Raw genomic sequence first — 22,344 nt, forward strand, 5'->3', positions numbered from 1 at the left:
GATAGAATAAAAGCACAATAAAACAAGCATCTGATCATTCATGATCAGATGCTTGAGTCCTCTTTAGAAACAGTTTCATTAGGTGCTTTATACTTTTCTGAGGTGTTTTTTTGTTTTTTTTTACATGTATGTGTTCAATTTTGAGGAAATATAAAGCAAAATAAAGTAAAACATTCACCTCAAAATGTGCTGTATAGAAGTATTAAGTTATACAAAATTCAACCATTTGAACTGTGCTGTAGATTTGCTACACTGTACAGCTGAATCACCAACAGTATTAGTATAATTAATGATACTCTAAACTTTTTAAGGATAGATCCAGTTATGACCATGAAGTAAAAAGCGGAGGTAAACAAAATAATTTTCAATATACAAGACAAATACAAAATATATTTTCCAATAAATTCATTTATTATGTTGTGGGACAACATTTACAAACCTTACTGTGCAAGTACAGCTGTTGCTGTATTCTAACAACAGCATGCCCTGAAAACATGGCAGAACATCTCCTTTCTCACTTTATTAAAGACAAGAATCATCCTCCTCTTGTGCTGCAGTTGAAGGCATTAAAATAGCATTTTTCAGTGATTTCATCAATACATTAGGCAGTTAATGAATTTAGAAAAGCCTGCAGGTCAGCTCTGCAAAAATGCAAGCCGACAAAATATTTGATGATCAAAACATGTGTTTAGATTATGAAATTAGTTTTATCCATTCATGTCATAGCTCCTAAGAGAAAATCAACAATTATTCCCATGGTATTTGTTGATTAGCTCAATGAGTATGGCCCTCTATGAAGGGGAAAATAATCATATTTACAAATATAACAAAATAACAGATTCAAGGGATAGTTTTTCATTAAACATTCAATTAATGTACAAACTGATTCTCAGTCACAGCATCCTAACAAGAGTAGAACAAAAGCACTTGTGGCATCATAAATTAACAATCATCACTTTCTAAAGACACATCATCTGATCTTGATGCTTAAATTTGTTCTAATATGTTTAATCCAGGCTATTTACATGCATGTATGCAATACCAGACTTGGCTGTGATTTTATTGCTATGACTTGTAATATATTTCCAAAAAACAAAACACTAAAATATTCTCCCATAATTTTATATTTAACAGGAAATGAGAGAACTAGAACACGGGAAATTCAAGTGAGGAAAATCTTTCAGTGTTGCAAGAAAAAAACCCATGTATCACTATAGTCTGCAACAGAAAGGAGAGACATTTGTGTGAAAGGCTTGAGGACAGTTGTTCAAGGTGTTAAATGGGTCAGTGGTTGCAGAAACCCAACATCAGCAAAAGTGAACAATCAATAGGTGAAGAAATACAATCAGTGAATATACATTCATTTGCAGTGACTAGACGAAACCTACCCACTGTGAGCTAAATGAAGACTACGTCAGGATAAGGCTCTAATGGTCTTTATCATTCCTTATAAAATACCCACAACAGTTTAAGAACTGAATGGAAAAACAACACCCTGAAAGGAATGACAGAACAATGTAAGCAAGTTTAAAATCAAGTTAAATCTGAGACAATAATCTCAATATAAGGGCTTTTTTTTGTCCAGAAGATGAAACGTTTATTAAACATTTTTGGACTGAACTCTAACAGGCAGAGATGGTTAATTATGGTTGTAAAAAGGGTAATCTCCCTTAATGTATCCATAGTGGCTTTGCATATTAAGGCTGCATGGCTAACATTGCGAGACAATTTGTCAGACTGTCATCCCAGTGTTTCTCTGTTTAAACAATATATAAATTCACACATAAAGTTCAATGAGTCTTGTCTAATATATATACTTGGATACCTATTATTTTGTAACAGCATAAATGGGATTCTAAGTAACATATTTTACACTGACAGCAATTTCTCTCTGTGATCTTCCTCGCTTGGAATCATCTGGAAACTTGTGGTTAATCTCCACCTTTGTACTTAGTTTCTATGAGGGTCAAAGCAACGATATCTCAAGTGGTCCTTAAATGATCTGTAACCTCTCCTCTCCGTCCATCCCCCCACCTCAGTCCAGTCTTCACCAACGGGGAGAAAATTTTTTTTCCAGCCGCACTGCCATTTCTCTACAAAGCACTTTCTTCTTTCTTCACATTTATTTCATCTGTGGTAATTCATTACTGGATGTCTTCCACATAGTTAGCAGGATAGAGGCCTGTTTGTCCGCCCTTGAGCCGGCCTTTGCACCAACCCTGATCATCTTCCTCTCCGATTTTAGTAAATTCGTCACCTGAAAAAGCAAAAAGAAGCAGATAAATACAAAATACTTGACAGGACTGGGAGAAGTTTTGCTCTGAATGAGTCAATCCATTCCTGCTATGTACCTGCTTTGAAGCTCAGCTCATCCTGCTCCTGCCCTTCATAGTCGTACAGGGCTCTGACAGGAACAGATACGACCGGAGTAGCCGGCTCGTCCTCAAACGGATTCCCATCACCATTGGCGGAGAACGGGTTTCCACCTGTGTCTTCATCTGACCAGTCTGGAGTCTTCTCCGTGCTGCTTGCGCTGGGTAGAAAGACAAAACCGCCAATTAGAAATTGTATTTTCACGTATAATCACAGGGCCTCATATGACAGGATAATCCAGCATGCCAGGTGTAAGCAGGAACAAAAGTTCAAAGTTAGAGAAGCGAGAAAAAAAAAAAACACCAAGTACAGTCAAAACACACAAAAAGCCCAAAATGCATCTCCAGCTCCACAGACAGTTTTGTGATTTATCCTGCAAACAACCTACTATCAGCTCTAAATAAGTGGAAACATGCTTTTGTGTGACAACAACGCTACAAGGCAAAGCGTTTGTCTCAGGCAACAAGATAAATGATTTAAAAGTTGCCTCAATGCCACTTTAAGATCAAGAGCTGAAAGTGAAAGTGCACACGATGCTGAGGCATGGCAACGCAACAAAACAACATGACAACATATCAAAAAGGGCAAGTAAAAAAATACAGCAACAAGCGAGACAAAATCATGTTTGTGAATGCATGATTGGAGTTTAACCTCAGCGGCCAACAGAGGGAGCCACCTAAACACCACAGAGAACTCAGCCTTCATAGAGACAAAGTTGAAAAAGTAAATGCACATCAGCACACACACATTAATGAGTTACAGTCAGACCTGTGCATAGCTTCAAATCTAGTTCTGACACTGGTTTATTACTTACTGGATTCTTATTTTAGTTGATTTACTTTAAAATTAAAAAGGAGCGTGATCTTTTCCTCATAGGTTGGATTTATTTATTTGCATCTTAATTGTTCCATTATGAATTAGTATCTGTATGTATGCTTCTTTTGATGTTGTACAGCTTGTTAACTGTCAGTATTAACAACAAGTCTATATATAAATGTGTTAAAATATTCAGATCTGACTGTAAGACAGAAACATACTGGAGTTCCCACAGCAGAGACATGCGCCCCCATGCGCATGACATGAAATGTTCTGCAAGACATGGCACTGTTAGGAGTGAAAGACAGACACACACTGGCTTTGTGTGCAATGCCATTTCAGTGACCATGCAGAGCAACACGACAACCTGCCACCTGAGGGAGGAGAGAGAGATACGAGGAAGAAGAGAGCAAAGTAAATAAGGTAAAGTAACGACAGGAGACGAGGAACGAACGACGATCCACGGAGAAAAGATAGAAAGAAGAAAAGGCGGGAGGGCTGCGGGTGGGGTGGAGTGTTTTCTCCTGTTCACCAACGTTTTTATTTCGTCTTTATTCACACTGATGTGGTTGACTGTGGTCTGCTGCTCCACGGCCATGTCCTCTTCCTCATCTTCGTCATCCTCAAAGGGGTTTGAGCCCACTGGCGCTGTTTTAGTGGGCACAGTCAAGCTGACAACAACATGGGAGACAGTGAGAGATGGGTTGACATCAAACACACACATATATATATACACACATGTGACATACAGTACATGACCTATGGACAACGCAGCACAGAGTTCCCATTATTATGACAACAGGAACACACAGTGATACAACAGATATATATGAAATGCTGACAGAGCACATGAGCTGAAATGTTTTATTAACCTCTCCCCTGAACAGCGACTCCACAGTCATATTTGTCTGTCCAACTGCTCTAATGTAGCTGCAAACATTAGCATACCATGCAAAGTAGTTAGCATGCTATGCTAACTACTGTTAGTATGCTAAAGTGGTGGAGTGTACAACATCTGTATTAGAACAGGCCACTGGACCTCTGTTCTAGCTGCTTGTTTATACATGTGTATGTTTATGCAGTATGTGTATTTGTGCTTTAGAACATAAATATATTACATATATATATGTGTTTATGGATTGGATTGCACAATATTATAAATATTGTTTTGGTCTTGCTTTGTAACCAGGGCTGTTGCACTGGATTTAATTTTAACTCTTGGCTCAGTTTTTTAGCACAACAGTAAGTGTGCAGCCAAGTAAATATTTAAGATCCTCTCACAGAGTTCAACATGAAGACTTCAGATGAAAGAGAGAATTTAGGAGCTTTCAACTGACTAATGGAGCTAATGTAAACTTTATTTGTTTGCTACAAGAGCTGATAAAATCTGCGAGCAATAGCCTCTTAGAAATGAGAACCATGCTTTTGTCTGCCTCTGTCTGAGCGCCGTCATTGTAAGAAAAGAAAGCCTGACAGGCATAGCAACAGAAAGGGGGGGGGGGGTGGGGGGCAGGACATAGTGAACAGTTAATTGTGGGGATAGATGAGCCAGTAATTACTGTACTTCGATGTAATAATAATAATAAGAATGATTAGCATCAACAAGGTATTAGTCAGTGGACAAAACAACAGCTTTAGACTAAACACAAACAGAAAAGACACCATGACAACAATTTTTGCACCTGAATGTTTCCACTAAAACCCATGGTCTTGGCACCTCATGATAAATACAAAGTTGTAAAAAAAAAACATTAAGAGGGCACTTCCTGACTGACACATCAGACACTGTCAGCTCTGAGTTGTGTAGGTGCAAAATATTTCAGAAAAAAGTCACACGAGGGCAGTTTGCTTCCTACCATTGTGATCTTTCCACATCAAGGAACAAAATTTGCACCAGACCTGTATCAGAGGAAACACAAAGTTTCTACTCCCTGTTTACAGGATTATTGGACCAAGACCAGCAGTAGCTATTAGTTGGCCCTCAAGAGTGTGAAGCAGAGAAATGTGAACGCCTTTGTTTGAACAGTCATGCCATGCTCTCTAAGTTGAGCCTGAGGAGTTATTACACCAAACACTACTTTAGTTGGAGTCTGGCACAATGTAACTTTGGTTGGTTTCAGTCAACAAACAAACTTGACCTCATGACTAAAATCTAAGTAGACAAAGAGTTGTGCTACGGTCTTATCCTGTGGGTGTTAAAACCATGTTCATTCAAGCTCACACTTTGAATGAGGGGAACCCCAAAAGGGGCAAAGATAAGTTGATAAGAGGGAGGGCTTCCTTTCTGATGCTGAAAAACAAACGTCATAAGTCATCAACCACTGTGGAATCTTTTTTTTTTTTTTACTTTAAGTCGGAGCTCTGTGACTGCAAAGATGAAGACATTTGAATCCAAATGACCTCACATTCACTTTCTCCACTACCACGCACATACACACACTATTCATGCCAAAAGATGTAGGAAATGACAGGAAGACAATGTGCTGTGTAAATGCTGGTTGGAGGGAGCAGCAAGGCATTCAACTTTTCCAAGTTCAGAGGTCAAATGCTTTCCGTGCCTGACATTCCCTTTGTTGACTCCTCTACACACTCCTCACTCATGCATACACACCAATTCCTACTGAGAGCAGACAGCAGGTGTTTGCACATTAAATTAAAGGAAACCTCATTACAAAGCTACAAAGGAATGTGAGGAGTTAAAGCTAAATGTTTTCACAAACTGCACACACACAGGCAAGTGCACTTAATTCCTAATAAATACATCACAACAAATACAAGAAACTTTCCAAGTTCATCTCTGTGCAGTGACTAATTGATGTGTATTTTTCCGTGATGATGAGTGCATGAGAGGTTTTTATGTTAATCAGCTGTTTGTTACTGTTTCCATTAAATCACTGTTATGTCCTTGGTGCTGTTGCCATGACACGAAAGGCAAATCTTCTATCCGGGGACAAATAACTTCTTATCTTATCCCAGCTTAGAAAGATTACATCACGTTATTAAAAACCGCCAATCAAACATGAAGTGGCTCTAAACCTTGTAGAGACATTTAATGCCATTAAATGTAATTAGATCAAGGTTAAATCAATTATCATAAATCCTGGAAGACAACCAACAGCTTGACTTACTCTTTTTTTGTGCAGGTGTTTCTGACTTAAACAACACTAACCCAGCCTTTTTTTAACTTTCCAGTACCAACATTAAAGTTACAAACGTCTCGGTGTGTGTGTGTGTGAGAGTAATATTTCCACATTACTTTTGGCGCCCTTTCAGCTATGTACCAGCAGACTCCGGTCTCTTGGGAAGGACTTCTTTCCCAGCACACTGTAACAAAATGTTTACCATTGCCGTGGAAACAGCCGTACAACTCGACGTCACTCCCGGAGCTTCCGTTATGCAACGTTTTACAGGCATTCCTCAGGAGGAGTGCGCTGTGTGCCGTGGATTATCTCCAATGTGGCAAGCTTTGGATGGAGTGTGTGAATGTGTTACGAACAGATGCTCAGTTTCCTGTGTGTTTGCTAAGAGACAGAAAAAGTGAGTCAGCGAGCGATCAGATATCTACCTGCTGCTGGTCTTGGCAGGCTGGACAGGCTGGTCTGACCCAGTTTGACTGATGCCTGTCAGCGTGACGCCCTCCGATGGCTTCTTCTTTTCTCGTCTGCTGAGGGTTCGGTTCAGATCTATTGACCAGTCCTGGTAGACACACACACACACACACAGACACATTATTGTCAGATATTGCACCTACGACTGTGCCAGCTGAGCCGCTGAGTTTGGTTCAAAACATGCCGTCACAGCTAGCAGAAGGCGAACATCTCACAGACATGTGCACAGCAATATACACGCACTTCAACTCCAGCAACCAGTGAAAACATTTCTCAGGCTGTGACACCGACTCTGGATTTTGAAACTGTACATGCATGTGTGTTTATACAGTGCAGCAGTCCAGTGTAAGCCTGATAAAATGAAAGATACAACCCTGTGCATTATCCATCCACTGTTGAAAGAAACACAGCACCACAGAATCTCCCCTCCACCAGAGGCTAACCAGGGAGAGTGGAGCAAAAGAGATGTAAAAACCATGTTTTCTGTTAATGACAATAGTTATAAATGTTGCTAAAAATCTATGTTTCCCAGACATGATTGGTATCATTCCTGTACTTTTATACTGGTGACATAGACCTACATTCACAGTGATTAATTTGGGTTTTATAAACTTCACCAGTATCTCTCAGAATATGGCAGCATGATTTCAGTCTTGTGTTGGAGCCACATATTAAAGCAGACAGCAGTTGCCCCTTTTAAGTGTAAGAGTGACCTCCAAACTTTCCAAAGTGTTTGTCTGACCCCTCCGATTTATCAGACCTCTCAAACTTTTAAAGATCAAAGTTGTTCTGGTCTGTCTGATGACCTCTGAGACACCATGACACATCGTGAGCTGTGGTAGCGTCATGTGACGCACTGCAGGGGTCACATGGACAGCAATAATGACTGAGGAGGGCCACAGAGGGGTCAGAGTTCAAAGGTTTGAAAGAACAGAGCCAGAGCTGTGTTAACAGTGGTATAGAGTAATTCTGGGAATTCTGATATCCAGGAAAAACAACGTAAACATCCCATAAGTAATAGAAATTATATCATCATTATAAATCTTTGGGACTTGAGCACAAGACAGAAACACAACCACCTCAAACACACACAAATGGAAGCAGGAAGAAGTGAGAGTGTCAGTGTCAAAAAAGGACCCCTCCCTCCCCATGGCTGCTGTAACAGAACAGCCCTCCCAAGCAGAACTCACTACAATGGACCTTCTCTTAAAGGAGCGAGGCTGGGACCAGTCCAAATTCTGTCAGACACGGGGAGAGGGAAGCAGGTGTACAACAGAGTTAATGCGAACAACAACATCTAATCCTAAAACTGTAGAGTGTACGCTATAAGCTGCAGAAATGTTAGTTTGTGAATGTAGCAATGAACTAAAGCAGCCAATTATTTCAGGGATTACTTCAGCTTCTATAAACAGCCACATGAACAAAACAGCCAGTAGCTTGCAGAAGTAATTCAGATATTAGCATGCAGTGTTGTTTTTAAGATTAAGTCTATTAGTTTCTTGTGGGTATTTACACTGTTGAAGCTGCTGACAGGTTATGTCTGTGTGAGAAGATTTAATCCCCTCTATAAAAAACACTCCTGAAAACAAAGCAGTACTCTAAAAGAAAAACACCCTTTGCCTGCAGGAACACTCAACAGCACTATAAATTGTAGAATAACAAGCACATGCAGCTTTTCTTTGCCTTCCCTTCGTTTTTCTTATTTCACCTCCTGCCAAGAAGTCGACATAAACTACATCCCTCTGACTGTCACTTTGACAGCTGAGAGTAGATTTAGGTCCACCCCTGCTTCCCAAACAGCACACTTCAATGATAAAAAATGACATTAGGCTATAACTCCTGATGATTGTTTTTTTCTTAGACATTTCATACTCCATTTCTCTCATCCTCCTGACTTGTGGTTCTCACAGTTGGGCCTCAGAGAGTACCAACAGTCTTTAAGAGGACATGCTAGGCACCTCTGGATAGATGAGAACTTCAATTCATTCTTAAGTACCCTTCTAAATAATATATAAGGACTATTACTACATGTATTCATCTTATGCAGTCACCAACAACAATAATTCTCCCTTAAGAGTTTCTGCGAGGGATCATGACCTAATGTAAGCCTTTAATGGTTTTGGTTGGCATAAAAATGTTTTGGGAACCTCTTGAGAGCTCTCTATAAGATCCTTCTTTATTCCTCCTTCTCTTTTTAAACTAATTAATCTAGGCTGTGTTACCTCAAACTGTGGCCAGTTCATTGGCATGCCGGGGCCATGATTGGACCGGAACCATTTCAGGTCCTCTTCAGCATCAGTAGCAGAGATTGTGTCCTCCAGCGTGTGGTAGATTGTCTGGAATCTGTGGATGACAACACAGAACAGGAAGTACATTATTTTATTGATTTATTAATTTAATCTTTGATTTAATCTTTAATCTTTAATCTTTTTTTGGAATGTCATATGTCTGACCTGTGATTGGTTGAGAGGTCCATGTGCTGTTTAACCTCCAGCAGCAGCTCTTTGAAAAAGCAGATGCGTTTGTCTTCAAACTGCTGCCACTGCTCAAACACCTGCTCCATGTTCTCCATGTACTGAGGAGTCAGCTTGTCGAGCTCTTCAAGGGACTTCTCATAGCGTTCCTTAGTCTGGAATAATGATGAGATGACAATTAAAGCACTTTAAAAAGCATGAATATGTATTCTCATAAAGCAGACAGATACATATACAGTTCACTACCCCGCCTCATCTCCTCTGTACTGGAAGCCCTACCTTCTGCACCTCCTGCTGACACTTCTCCACCTTTTCCTGGAGCTTCTTCTGGGCATCAGGGTTGTTGTTCTCTAGTTTGCTGTTGGTCTCCCTGCTGGCAGCCAGCTTCTCCTCTTTGCAGGCAGAATGATAAGTTTTCTTCATCGTCTCCACCTGTGGATTCCATCATCAGTAAATGTAAAAATACAGAAAACAGCACTTTTGCCCTTCATGGGTCGACTAAAGAATGTATTCCTAAAACTGATTAAGTCAACAAATGACTAAACCAGAAAAAATGCCATTTGAGGCTGATATTGCAAAGTATTTTCTATTCACTGTACCTCTGTTATACAAAAGCCTATGCATTCAGTGAGATAATAAGTATACTATACTGATTTAGACCCCTTGCTTTAGCAGTATTTTAGTATGGAGTGTGGATGTGTAACCAATTAATTAATTATTGTCTGCTTTTTAATGTGTGATTGAAGAATTTAAGTGTAAAGCTGCAGGACCATTTTGTGGATAAATTCTTGGACAACTGGACTCAAAGTGTGTTTTCATTTTTATCCAAAAAAGTATCCACTGCATTGTTGTCAAACATCCTAAATATATCCATCATCTTCCTAAATATATCCGAAATATCTACAAACAGTACTGCCAGTACTCTGAGGAAACTTGACTGTTATTCTCTCTTTGTTCAGAAGGTTGACAGCACATGTTGACTCATGTGTCTGAGTTTTATGTTGTTTTTTTTTATTTCTGGGTTCTTTACAACCAATTTCCTACTCTGACACATTTCCTAATTTGAGGCCCCAGACACACGGATACTGGAATAAGTGAATAATCCAAAAATAAAAATAAATGTGTGGGAGGCAACATGTGAACACTCATAACTGTTACGTTTTATACGTGATGCATTTACAATGAGAGCATATCACTTTGTTTATTTTTAAACTCCAAGAGATAAGAATTGAGGAAGCAAACTCATTCAGTCTGGTTCTATTTGAGAGGCATCTCGGCAGTGCCCAGTGTAACTTGGGCCGAGGCCAGAGCAGCCATGTCCCTATTGAACAAACAATGTGAACATAAGGAGGGGACACTTAGAATTCAAGGACAACAGCTTGTCCTTCTCCTTAATTTGCTATGACAGGCAGTTACATGTTCCTCTATTTGTGTGAACGCAAAACAAAATGTCAGTGCACTAAAACACATGCGGTCAACCACTGTACCCAGCTGCATGCATGTATGTGTTTATTATTGACATTCTGCCTACGTCACCCAGGTCAGCTACGCCTTTTCTAGACCAGTTAATTAGCCTCATTTCCTGTCTGCCCTCCACCACTTGTCCTTGTCAATCAATAAATCACTATGGCTACAACACTGTATTGTTCTGTCTCTGCTCAATGACAAGGCCAGGATGTCACCACCGCCCTGGTGACATCACACACACACACACAGGAAATGTGGGAGAGAAGTCTGAAGGTTACAAAACGCTCAGTGGCTGCTTTGAACGCACAAATATTTGCATGTGCATGCGTATAAGGGCATGCACAGAAACAGAAAGGAATGTGAGCGCTGCCAAGTAAACAGGCTGCTAAACTGAAAGCAGCCATAGGAAATACATTGACCTTATTTTGAACTGAGAGTTGCCCGTCTCCCTGCAAGCCCACAGTGTTTCCTTCCCTTCTACTGACAATCAAGGACTGACAGGATAACTGGCTGCTATCTTGGCACACCATGACTGATGTTTGGCAATAGCCCTAAGCTCAGCACTAAGAGGTTACAATTGTCCCTGTGCTCCTTTGTTGTTCAGTAAGCACGTAGCCCATGGAGAGAAAAGAAACAATGGTGAGTCAGTAATATGTAATCATGTGAAATGAAGGGCAAAATTGATGTCCATGGCTGTGATGAGTGAGCTAAAAAATAAAGTGCTCAGATGTTTATAGGTTAAGATCTACTATACTAGAAGAAGTGTCCTATGATTCAATAAAGGTCTGAAATCCACACCTCTTTGAGTTTCTTAGCCCAGGGTTTCTGAGCCTTGCGGAAGCCATCCTCAGCCTCTTTAGTCTCTTTAAAGCCGCCGATCATCTGTTTGTGGTAGGAGTCTCTTTGCCAGTTCTTTAGCTTCTCATAGTCTTCACCCATCAGCGATGCTTTCACCTCCATGTGGAGCTCGCTCACCTTCTCTGCCTCTGTGCACAGAGCAGACCAAGCCCGCTCCAATGTACCATACTGAGGACCTAGGGCGAGAGTTATTCAGCTGTGAGCATCCTCCCACTGATGTCAATGCATTAATAATATTTATATAAAAGCACTGATTTGGGAAATCAAAACTGATATACAAAATTAAATATAAAGCAAGTGTTTTTATATGTACCTTTCTCTATGAGCTGCCGCCAGCGCTTGCCCCATTCTGTGAGTTGCTGTGCGTACGACTTCTCAATCCGCGCCCGCTCATGAAGACAGTTCATGAGATCGTTACAGAGCCGATTGCCATCATCTACCCGTTTCACTGTACGCTTGTAGTTACCAACCTGTGAATCCAGCAGCAGACGCAGAGAGGTAAGAAGAGGAGGTAGAAAATATGACAGGAAATGTGGAAAAAGCCCAAAGGAATTTATGTGTCTCACCTCCCAGAAGCTGTCGCTGGAGACATCAATCATGGAGTCATCGTAGGAGCCCGACATCGCTGCTGCCCTAAGTTACACTCAATGTGTAGGGCCTGGAAAAACAGAAAAGGGCATAAATGGTGTCAACATAACTGAATGTGATAAACACAACCTCCACTGAGTGAACACACACACAACTATATATATAGTTTCTGCATCTACAATCAATCATTTCTTTAGCGAAATGTGCAGAAAATGTGCTAATGACAGCACAGTCATACCAGACATTTTCACCTGCAGTGGTGCTAAAACAACTTGTGAATTAATTAATCAATTATCTGACAAATTAAATAATAAACTATAATTTTAATATTGATAATCTACTGATTGTTACATTAATTTATCAAGTAAAACTCTGTGAACTACTGGTAATTCAATGTAGTAATTTATTAATGAATTAAGAAATAAAACTTCTCTTGCAAATCAGCTGTAGTTGCAGCTTTAACAGGGTTCTATAAAGAAGGGCAACTACGTTACATCTTGGAGACTTGAATGGTCACTTTCAATAGCAAATTTAAAGAAGGGATAAGTAATAAATTAAAAACTGAATCCAAATCTGAATATATTATAAAACCTATACGTACATGCAGTATACATAAGTATTATCAAGATGTATTTTTATCTTTATCTTTATCTGGTTTGATCTAGTTTTGCTCAAATGCACCATGAGATAAGTTGACAGTTATTAAATATATGCAACAAAGAGGAAGGGAAACATGTCTTTCATCAGTCCGTTACACACTGTCTAAAACTGGATCTCTCTACGTGTACAATGAAACCAACAGCTGAAAGATCATCACTCTGTCACAGCAGCATTCCTCAGAGACTACAGCTGTAGATCAGACACAGATAAAAAGGTGGACGATGTGGGTAAGAAAAGAAACAACTCAGAGGAGAGATACAGAAAGCGAGAGAGACGGACGGGAGGGGTGAAAGTGTGTGATGTGGTTTGATAATCTAGGCAGCAGGTGGGTGTTTTCATCCATTTTCTATAACCTCGCCACCCTCAAAACACGACAAACTAAAACCCCAGTGGTTGCTGGCAGCACACACAGTCTCTCAGAGTCATTCTGACAGCAAGAAAGAGAGAGAAACCGTCAAGAAGCACACAGCGGGCAGCTTCCGTTTCCTTCAGACTGGTTCGACAGACGGTCCTCTGTTAACTTTCCTCTCCCCCCTCTTCTCTCCTCAAGTCCATCATTTCAAACTCAACGGCCCCCCAAACAGTCTCTCTTTATTCGTCCCCTCATTCCTCTCATCCATCCTCTTCCTCTCTCGCTCATTTTCTTGTTCCTCTCCTCCTTTACCCAATCAGCCAGGAGCGTCTTTTCCCTGCAGTTGTTGTTCAGGCCTCGTATCTCTTGAAACCAAATATATTCAGATTGTGGTTACGGTCCAGCTGAGGCAGACACCTAGCGTCAGAATGCAAATGCTTCTCAAGTGGCCACTCAAGATCGTGTTTTACTTTCCAGGATATATTTGATTGCATCTCTGAGAAAACTGCAACCACTACTAGGAATGGAAAAACACTATTGTTCAATAGAAGTAAATATAATTAATTTATTAGTCTGTAAAGAGGAAATTAATCAGCTTTATTTACATAATTTAATCTGCTTTATAGATAAAAGACTATGAATGAATGAACCGATGTATGGTATGATAATAACCTGGGAAAGGTATATTTTACATCGTGGGCACTGTATATGTCAATATCACCATTTTTGGACTGAATATAATCAAATTTGCCTAAAAATATTCAGTGTTTACCGTGCAGATTTTTATTCCTGGAGATGTTAAAACTGCATAGCTTCAAAGCTTCAAAATAAAATTTCTCCAAAATAAAATGTTACTGTTAACTGAATAAATAAAAATATAAAAAACCTAAATAAGAAATTTTCAAGTCTGCATATGGCTTCCTAGATCTTGTGTCCTCAGTATTTCCTAAGTATTTGTTTGCTTTCACTCTTGTGTCATCCTTGCTTACACAACTTAAAGTCTCCTTGACATTTCTGGTTTTAAAAATAACCACAATTAAATCGGGGCCAAATGAAGCCACATCATTTCTCTTTCTCCATGACTCACTAGTCTGCATTTTATTTTTTAGACAGGTCTGATACAGTCAGATATAGTCATTTAAAAGTGATATCCCACAAAATTCCCATCCTTAATTCAGAGCTGTCCACTTTTGATCAGATCACACAAGATGCATTTTACCGCCAAGTGCGAACAGGGCCTCTTTCAGTTGAGTGAGACAGCAGGAGGATGAGGGTTGTCGCTCTGTGTGAGTGAGTGTGTGTGTGTGTGTGTGTGTGTGTGTGTGTGTGTGGGTTGATCAATGGTCAGTGGCCCATGCCCTCCAGGGCAGGACATGGACAGAGGGTAGTATTGTGGTCACCACAGGCCGAGGAGGCAAATGAACAATCCTCCCCTTAACTGTGTTAGTAGTTTACAATCAGGTCAGTAACATAGCCAAACACACATATGCACACAAAGCCACAAACACACCAACAGATGTTGTCTGTCACTACTAGAGAAAACCAGATGTTTAATTTTACCCATTTTCCCTATGAATGATAGCCTTGATAACCATCAAGCGTGTTGCTGTGAATTTTGTAATTTTGGATCCAGATACACAGACCTAAAACACATATGGTACTCTATGTGTACATATGGGGCAAAAGTCCAGAGTTTTCTGTTGCCTCAAGCCCTCACATGTATCTAATATTAATGAGCTGTGTAGATTGCCAAATAGTCAGAGACAAGCAGTCATAGTGATCGCAGATGAGACTGTGTTCAATCCGTCTGGTTCTGCCAGAGAAGATAAGAAGAAACAGGACCACAAAAAAGGACGAAAGCTCATCATATCCATGTAAGAAGATCATATAGTATCCAGACAGGTGTTGTCATCTTGCCTCCTCTGACTTTCCCACACCAGCTGTCTACATTCCTCATTAATCAACCACTGCTGCAGTACAAGGGAGGGACACATGGAGCAAGCCACAAATATCTACGCTAAACATGGCAACAAGTGTTCTGACATCAAACGCCACTGCTGAGAAACTCCCACTGACAACACAACCACAGCAGCATGAAATACAGCATGTGTACACCAGTGATAACTTTGGTAATAACCGCGTTCCTCTTTTGATGCACAAGAAGGAAGGACTGAGATTAACAGAATCAATACCACACAATACATATGACTAAATACCTTGATATCATTGTTGCAATATTGATGAGCACTGGTGCTTTTAGAAAATATTTACACACTCAGCCATCATGCAGTGTTGTGGACATGATAAACTCAAAATTACATTGCCATTAAGACAATCAATCACAAATTCCCTGATGGTTTCTTGCCTTATACACTCATATTATAATGTTGATACACCACCCAGCTCTGTATCAAGGTGGGTGTCTTTTCTTTATACCAAGAAATGGTTTATAATCGAGTGGTTCAACTGATTAGATTTTAAATTTAAGCACACAGATGAATGGAAAATGACCTTGCATTGCAACAACACTGTATTGGGAATTCCTTCATCACAAAAGCTCTTTCCCAGGTCTGATGTAATCAGCAGCAAACAGGAACAAATGTCTGCACACCCTTGGCTCTGTAGGGACATGAGGGTGGGAGGGGGTGGTGGTGGACCATGTTAAACAATTGAACGCGGCTTGACCAGAACTGAACTGTAAACAATGCTGTTGACTAAGCTGAGGTCTGAAGTCCACTCAATCTGTCATTCTGCAGGAGAACGCTGGAAAATTCAACACTGTCTGCTGTGCTGCTATGCTATGCACAAGCAAAAAAACACACAGGAATGAGGAGCATATGTAGACAATGTGAGATGGATCAACTACTGTGAGGTACTGTGTTAATGTCATCTCAATATGAAGTGACAAATAAATTCCATGAGACCTTTTTTGGCAACAAATGCATGATTTCATCAAAGCAGCAGAAACTTGTCTGAATAGGGGGTTCTTACATTACAAGCTTAGAGATTACGCAATCAAACACAACAATGATACCCACTAACTCCTGATAAGCAAATGTACTGAGCATGCTGGAATTCGGCTGTTGACAACAGTCTCAAGATAGATGTGAGCAAATGCATTCCTCGGTGCTACCATGCCTAAACTGAACCTTGCCGAGTTGAGCAAGTTCCCACACTGTCATTTCTCGTTCAACCCATTTTACATTGTTTTTTTTTTTTAATTTGCATATTTTAGAGTAGAGGGAGGATTAGTGAATGATGATTCAGAGAGCAGCAGCTGCCTGCAGCTGACAGCCAGCTAAAAGGGGTGGGGGGTGCAGAGAGTGAGACAGCAAAAGAAAAAGATGACCATGTGTGTTATTAAAAGCACACGAACGCTGTGAGCCTGAATCACGTCAAAGCAGCAGACACGAGATCCTCCTAGTGACCTTTATGTCTGGCGCAGGGCGGGCGAAAAATCTCTATGGTTGAAGGAGGCGCACCTAAAGGCTGCACAAAGTGTTGGACAGATGGCGGGACAAATACATCCTTGTGTCCAAGAGCATATTCTTTCCCACACTGCTCGAGCAAGCTGTCTATTCACCCCGTGTTTATGTTTCTCAAAGTTGCTCTGGGGGTTGTCACACAGAAACAGTGTCATGAATGGAGCCGAGCAGCAGGAAACAACAGGATACACAGAGCGAGGAGATGAGCACATACACAGCTGACAGGCACATGCATGCCTGCCCTAAAGCTGTGTGTGTTTATGTTGGTGGGTGAAAAATATAATCACAGCGCCAGGGAGACCAACCTGAGTGGTCACAGACTGCACACAGACTTCATAAATCACCCCTTTTTTAAGCACATTTAACTCATGGGAAAAGACTGTGTTTGTTAGATGTGGGGGTTGATCTGTTGTTCAAATTTTCATGAATCAACCCGTTCACTTCAAACTCTTATCAGAGAGTGTGTGTAGCAAGGACATCACCACATTAATGTCACACAATCTCAACACTTCATTCTGCCTCCATCAGGAAAAATGCGCAGTAAGTGGAGTTATCCTGAGGGCTGCCGTGTCATATTTTGTTTCCTGCTAAAATACTGAGACCTCCCAGTGTTGTCCGATTGATTGTCAACGTAAGCAAGAACCCACAGCTGACGTGTTTTGTCTGAATGAAAACATGATTGCCTTTGCCAGGGTTTTAAACATGTGTCACTTTCTTTAAAGGTGTTTTAATAGTTCAGGAAAAAAACTATGGGTCAATAACCACCATAAAGACCAGAAAGAGCTGGAACAATTAGTTGTCTTCCAGTTTCTCAAATGTGAGGATTTGCTGCATTTCTTCATCTTATACAATGTTTTTTTTTATTATGAATTAATCTGCTGACTGTTTTCTCTATTAATTGTTTAGTTGATATAATGTGAGAAAAAAAGAGTCATAGTCCTGGCTGACATCATCAGATGTCCTCAAATTGGAGAAGGTGCAATTGGAGAATTTTGGTCATTTTTGCTTAAAATGGCAACTAATCAATTATCAAAATAGTTGTGGATTAATAGGTCTGAGAACTAATATTTTAATCAATTAATTTTTACAGCTCTCTACAGTGAATATATGTGTGGGATGGACAAAATAAGCAGGTTATTTCTCAGTATTTTCCGACATTTTAAAGACCAGATAATCAACGTGGGAAAAGATTAATTCATCATGAAAATAACTGTTAGTTGTTGCTCTACCAGCCATTACTTAAAATTCAGTCATCAGTGCAAATGGTAATCATGGAGACTGCAGGAAGAGAGTGTGATTACATAAGGAGGAAGCTAAAAACATACTCTGAGTTACTGCTTTACTTTGCCAAAGTCTTAATGTCTTAATCACATAAAAATTGCTTATCTGGCCACAGGTGATTTTTTTTGTCTGTTTTCATTTCCTTCTTTTGTTGCATTAAACGCCTGCAATATCTCACAGGTGGGGAGTGCAGCTGAGCTGATCTATCCCTTCAATATTGCAGTTTCACAGCGGGACATTGCTAAATCCCGACTGGGCTTTGAGAGAAAAAAATACAATCATTCCTTTGCTTCTTTCTCTCTTGTTGCACACAAGCTCGAAGGTCAGAAGTTTCCATGACCATTGCGGGTCGTGACCTTGATTTTATTTCCCTGTCAGTCAACCACCTCTGCCCTCCTTTCTCATGTGAGCTCAACAGCTGCACAGGACTGCAGATCTCACAGGAATATGGCCTTTTAAATGTAGAATCTCTCCATGACAGACTCTCATCTATCCAGCCTCTGTAGAGATCACTGACAGAGCTCCGTACCACAGTTGAGAGGCTGTGAAACACAAGACAATGAAACCGTCGATCCATCAACACCAGGTCAACTGTAGCCTCTGCATAACTGACCACTCCGCCTGCTCAAAAACCGTTTGCTTCCATGGTCAGGGAAAAACAATGGCATTTGTTCCACACTTTCAGGCATTTTCCACTGGACACACCAGCAGCATGGAGAGGGACATAATGGAGGGAAATTCAGTATTACATGACAGGGAAGGGGAGATCCCTGTGTCACAGATGGGCTGGTTTTTCCTGTGGAAGCCCACTGTCCTGCACACACAGAGCAGTGTCTCATGTGATGCACTTAAAGCTGCAGACTTTTCAGGAAAGTGCCATAAATGTCATGCATCAGCTAACCCTCTGACCTTTAAAGTTGCATTCTGTGCACAGAGACAAAAATCACAGAGGGACACCATCTTTGACTTTGGACATTTCAAACTTTCTAAAGAATCGTTACAGTTTTATGTGATGACATCTTTAATTGTCTTGTTTTACCCTAACAACAGTACATTTCATTTACAATAAAGATATTCAAGTTATAATTTCATAAACCTGAGAAGCAGTAACAGTGAAAATACTCTGACTTAAGTTGGCAGCAACAAATGTTTAACCAACAGTCAAAATCCTAAAGATATTCAGCTTATCATCATTGAAAACTAAGAGAAGCAGAAATGTTCAAACAATTATCAGCAATTTTTTGCAGTTAAATTTTCCACTGATGAGCTGATCAACACATCAGTTTGAATTAAGTTAGCGGGCTGTCAAAATCAGTCTTTCTACTTCCAAATAACCTTGGACTGTAGCTTTGGTGGGAGCAGTTCATGTTCATCTATACTAACAGGACTCCCCAATGCTACAGGGATTACATGATTAATTCTGCTGGACAGTTATAGCTCTTTCACTGATTTATGGGTGCTCTTGGAGAACACACCATTAAAAGATCTCTCAAACTAGAGAGCAGTGCCTTCAGCTTAAATTGGAGGAGTCCCCATTCTAAGTTTAACTCTGTTCTGTGACAGAGCAATCAGTTCACATGCCCCCCCTCTGAAAAAAGGAACCAGCAGCTTCACCACAGAGATTTCACTACTGCTTTATCCTGACAACACTACAAATACACACCACACAGATATAAAACTTCCTCAGTATCACTAAGCATGACTGCGATGACTGATAACCTCCACTGATTCATAACAATATCGTTAGTATTGGTTCTTTGTCATCATCAGGGGACATGCCAGGGTTCCCTGTTCCCCGTGATGAATCACCTCGTGTAGACACGACTATTACTATACAAGACCAAAGTATCACATCTACCAACGCCCTGAGTCTAATAAGCCACATAACATTTCTTTCTGTAAAGGCAACCTGGCTGAAATGACCAGCACAGGAGTCAACGGGACTAAACTTGGCAGCCTGCTGCCACTGCGCAAATTACAGCACTGAGTGGACTGAGTACGGAGCATGGGCAGCTACGAAAATGCAGCAAGAACCGAACCAGCTTTCTCCATAGGTTAGAGAATGATTAAAAAATGTGTTGTATGAAGCAGGGAATGCAGGATGATATGACGAGGACCAGGAGGTTATCTTTACTTGCGAAACCTGCCCCGCCCTTTATCACTCCAACAACGAAACACTAATCTCTAAATACTAAGACAGCTGGGGTAAAACGTCTTCAGATAACTTACATGAAGTGACCTGGTTCAGTACACCTTTAAGTCCGACATTAATTACGCTGACGTTTTGTAAACTACGACCTAACGGTGATAGCTTAAGTCTCTGGTCTATTAATACCCTGAAATACCCAAGTTACTCCCGCCGTGTAACACATTCAGTCAATGATGAACTAGTTAAACTCCAGTTTTACATCGTATTACACATGCGAAATACCTAAAGCACTTTCATTATTGTAGCTTTCACTTAATTAAATCACTAGAGTGTAAATAACTAATATAGTATATCAACCACCTCCCATCGGGAAGTAACTTAACTTTAACGTTAGCTCCTTAGCTCTAATGTTAGCGAATTAGCCACTGACCCTAAAGTAAAAAAAAAAAGTTAAAATGTACGGTGCAAAAGTCTCAGTGTAAACTTACCTGTAACAATTGTATTCCCCTCGAGAGTTTATGCTTCACTGAAGAATTAATTCTCCTCTTGGTGCCAATTTACAAATCTTTACGTCCCTTTTTCTGCTCAGCAGCGGCACCATCGATCGACTGACTGACACCGCCGTCAGTTAGCCACAGTGAGGAAATGCACATCCGGTCAAGATTTTCAAAATATGACCAATGGAGAGGGCGGTTGCATTTCCTTTATGTAATACAAAGTGTTCTTTGAGTACATTGTTAAGGTATTTGGACCTAAATCGACTATTTCTATTTTCTGCTTCCAAACATGTTTACTCCACTACATTTCATTTCCTCTTTACAGTTACTAGTAACACTGCAGATTGAGATTTACTTTATAAACAAAATATTGTACTCCCATAAGTACCCAGCTCGTATAGGCTTACAAGACACTACTTACATTGCCCTCACAAGAAACAGGAAACAAAAAGGAAGGAAGCCAGTATATGGTACTACATTACTACTACTACTACTACACATTATGTCAGATATAAACTAAACAAATTAAACATTCAGCGCTCTCATACATATGTTGATAGTAGGCATATGTTCTCTGTTGTATATTAAGGAGTTAAAACTAGCTCCACCTAAACCAGGTACCACATTAAAATGTTTCTCATATGTTTATGTATCAGTAATATCCAACAATAGTGTATATAATATAATAATGACATAATTCCATCGAATGCAAGATTTTTACTGATATCTTATTCTTGGATTACTCCTTGTACCACTGTAAAGTATATATAAAAAGGACAATAAATACAGAGAAATATCTAGGAGTATTTTGCAGTTAAAAACAATGTAAGACAGAAGACAGACAATCATCAAACTTAATTGGTTTGTGCTTAAATACAACACACAAATATGACATCAACTCATTAAAACAGCATGAAATAATTTCTGGTGATTTAATGAAGTCAGTTTAAGCAAAATAAGTGGCATTATTGTTCCTTGAGAGTCAAAAAAGATGAGGCTCCACAATGAGTCAAGCCAGTGTCAAAACCTTTATTTTGATATAATCACATTTCCGATCTCGCGCTATTTAAGACCGATTAACTTTATGCAAACTGTGAGGCGCGCCTGTCTGACGTCACATCCCTTGAAAACTTTTTTGGTCACTTTATCCAGAGGAACGGTTCCCAATAGGAGGTCCGAGGACCTCAAAAAGACCCCAGAGAGGCTTCTAGGGGGTCACCAGTAAAATGAGGATTGGTTTGAAATCTGATTGCACTCATCAGAGGTTGAATTAGAATGGTTTTTTTTTGCTTTTCAACCCATTTTTCTACAGTTTAGGACAATTTCACCAAAAAATGAAAGGTTTAAGACAAAATTTCAATGAATGACCCACTGTGGTAATTGTAATCGAGCCTTGATTAAAGCTTTAATATCAATCTGTGGAAACCAGCTTCATAAGATCAGAGTTTGTTTATGTCACAGGTAATATAAAACATACCAATGTCTAACTACAAAATAAAATGTTGTATGCAAATACATGATGATGACAGTGTGCAAACACAAATTCAACACCCGAGAGATTGCTAAACTAAAAAGACTCAGGTTCCTTTTTAAATATCCTAATTTAAAACCATCTTATGTTTCTCATGTCTCTCCCCATACTGCAAATATAGACACTTTCTTCACTTGTGCAGAGGCCGTTAACTAATTCTGTAATCTGAACAGATATATTTGAGTAATGCACACTCTTACATGTA

At 39.9% G+C, this 22,344-nt stretch overlaps 1 protein-coding gene across 4 annotated transcripts; it reads right to left on the reverse strand.

The window, feature by feature from the left end:
- Positions 1-390: 390 nt before the first annotated feature.
- Positions 391-20,767, reverse strand: pacsin2 (protein kinase C and casein kinase substrate in neurons 2). 4 transcript variants are annotated; one of them, XM_018687069.2, is made up of 12 exons: positions 20,600-20,767; positions 12,163-12,254; positions 11,910-12,066; positions 11,537-11,772; positions 9,551-9,703; positions 9,251-9,426; positions 9,020-9,140; positions 7,988-8,035; positions 6,755-6,885; positions 3,726-3,860; positions 2,352-2,533; positions 391-2,257 (listed from the first exon to the last, which is right to left on the reverse strand). In XM_018687069.2, exons 2-12 carry the CDS (start codon positions 12,217-12,219, stop codon positions 2,145-2,147), a joined length of 1,509 nt encoding a protein of 502 aa, XP_018542585.1. In that variant the 5' UTR covers positions 12,220-12,254; positions 20,600-20,767; the 3' UTR covers positions 391-2,144. The 4 variants fall into 4 exon arrangements, with proteins under 4 accessions (XP_018542585.1, XP_018542586.1, XP_018542588.1 ...); XM_018687070.2 differs by lacking the exon at positions 7,988-8,035; XM_018687072.2 differs by lacking the exon at positions 3,726-3,860.
- Between the last annotated feature and the right edge of the window lie 1,577 nt (positions 20,768-22,344).

This window comes from Lates calcarifer, linkage group LG18 (assembly GCF_001640805.2).
Source record: "Lates calcarifer isolate ASB-BC8 linkage group LG18, TLL_Latcal_v3, whole genome shotgun sequence".
Taxonomy (NCBI): Eukaryota; Metazoa; Chordata; class Actinopteri; family Centropomidae; genus Lates; species Lates calcarifer.

Excerpts from the sequence above, each read along its gene's own strand:
- pacsin2 (XM_018687069.2), bottom strand. The coding sequence starts at position 12,219 with ATGTCGGGCTCCTACGATGACTCCATGATTGATGTCTCCAGCGACAGC. Across the intron at positions 9,141-9,250 it reads GACCTCTCAACCAATCACAG|ATTCCAGACAATCTACCACA; the intron begins GTCAGACATATG and ends TGTCATCCACAG. Across the intron at positions 3,861-6,754 it reads CCTGCCAAGACCAGCAGCAG|CTTGACTGTGCCCACTAAAA; the intron begins GTAGATATCTGA and ends TGTTGTTGTCAG.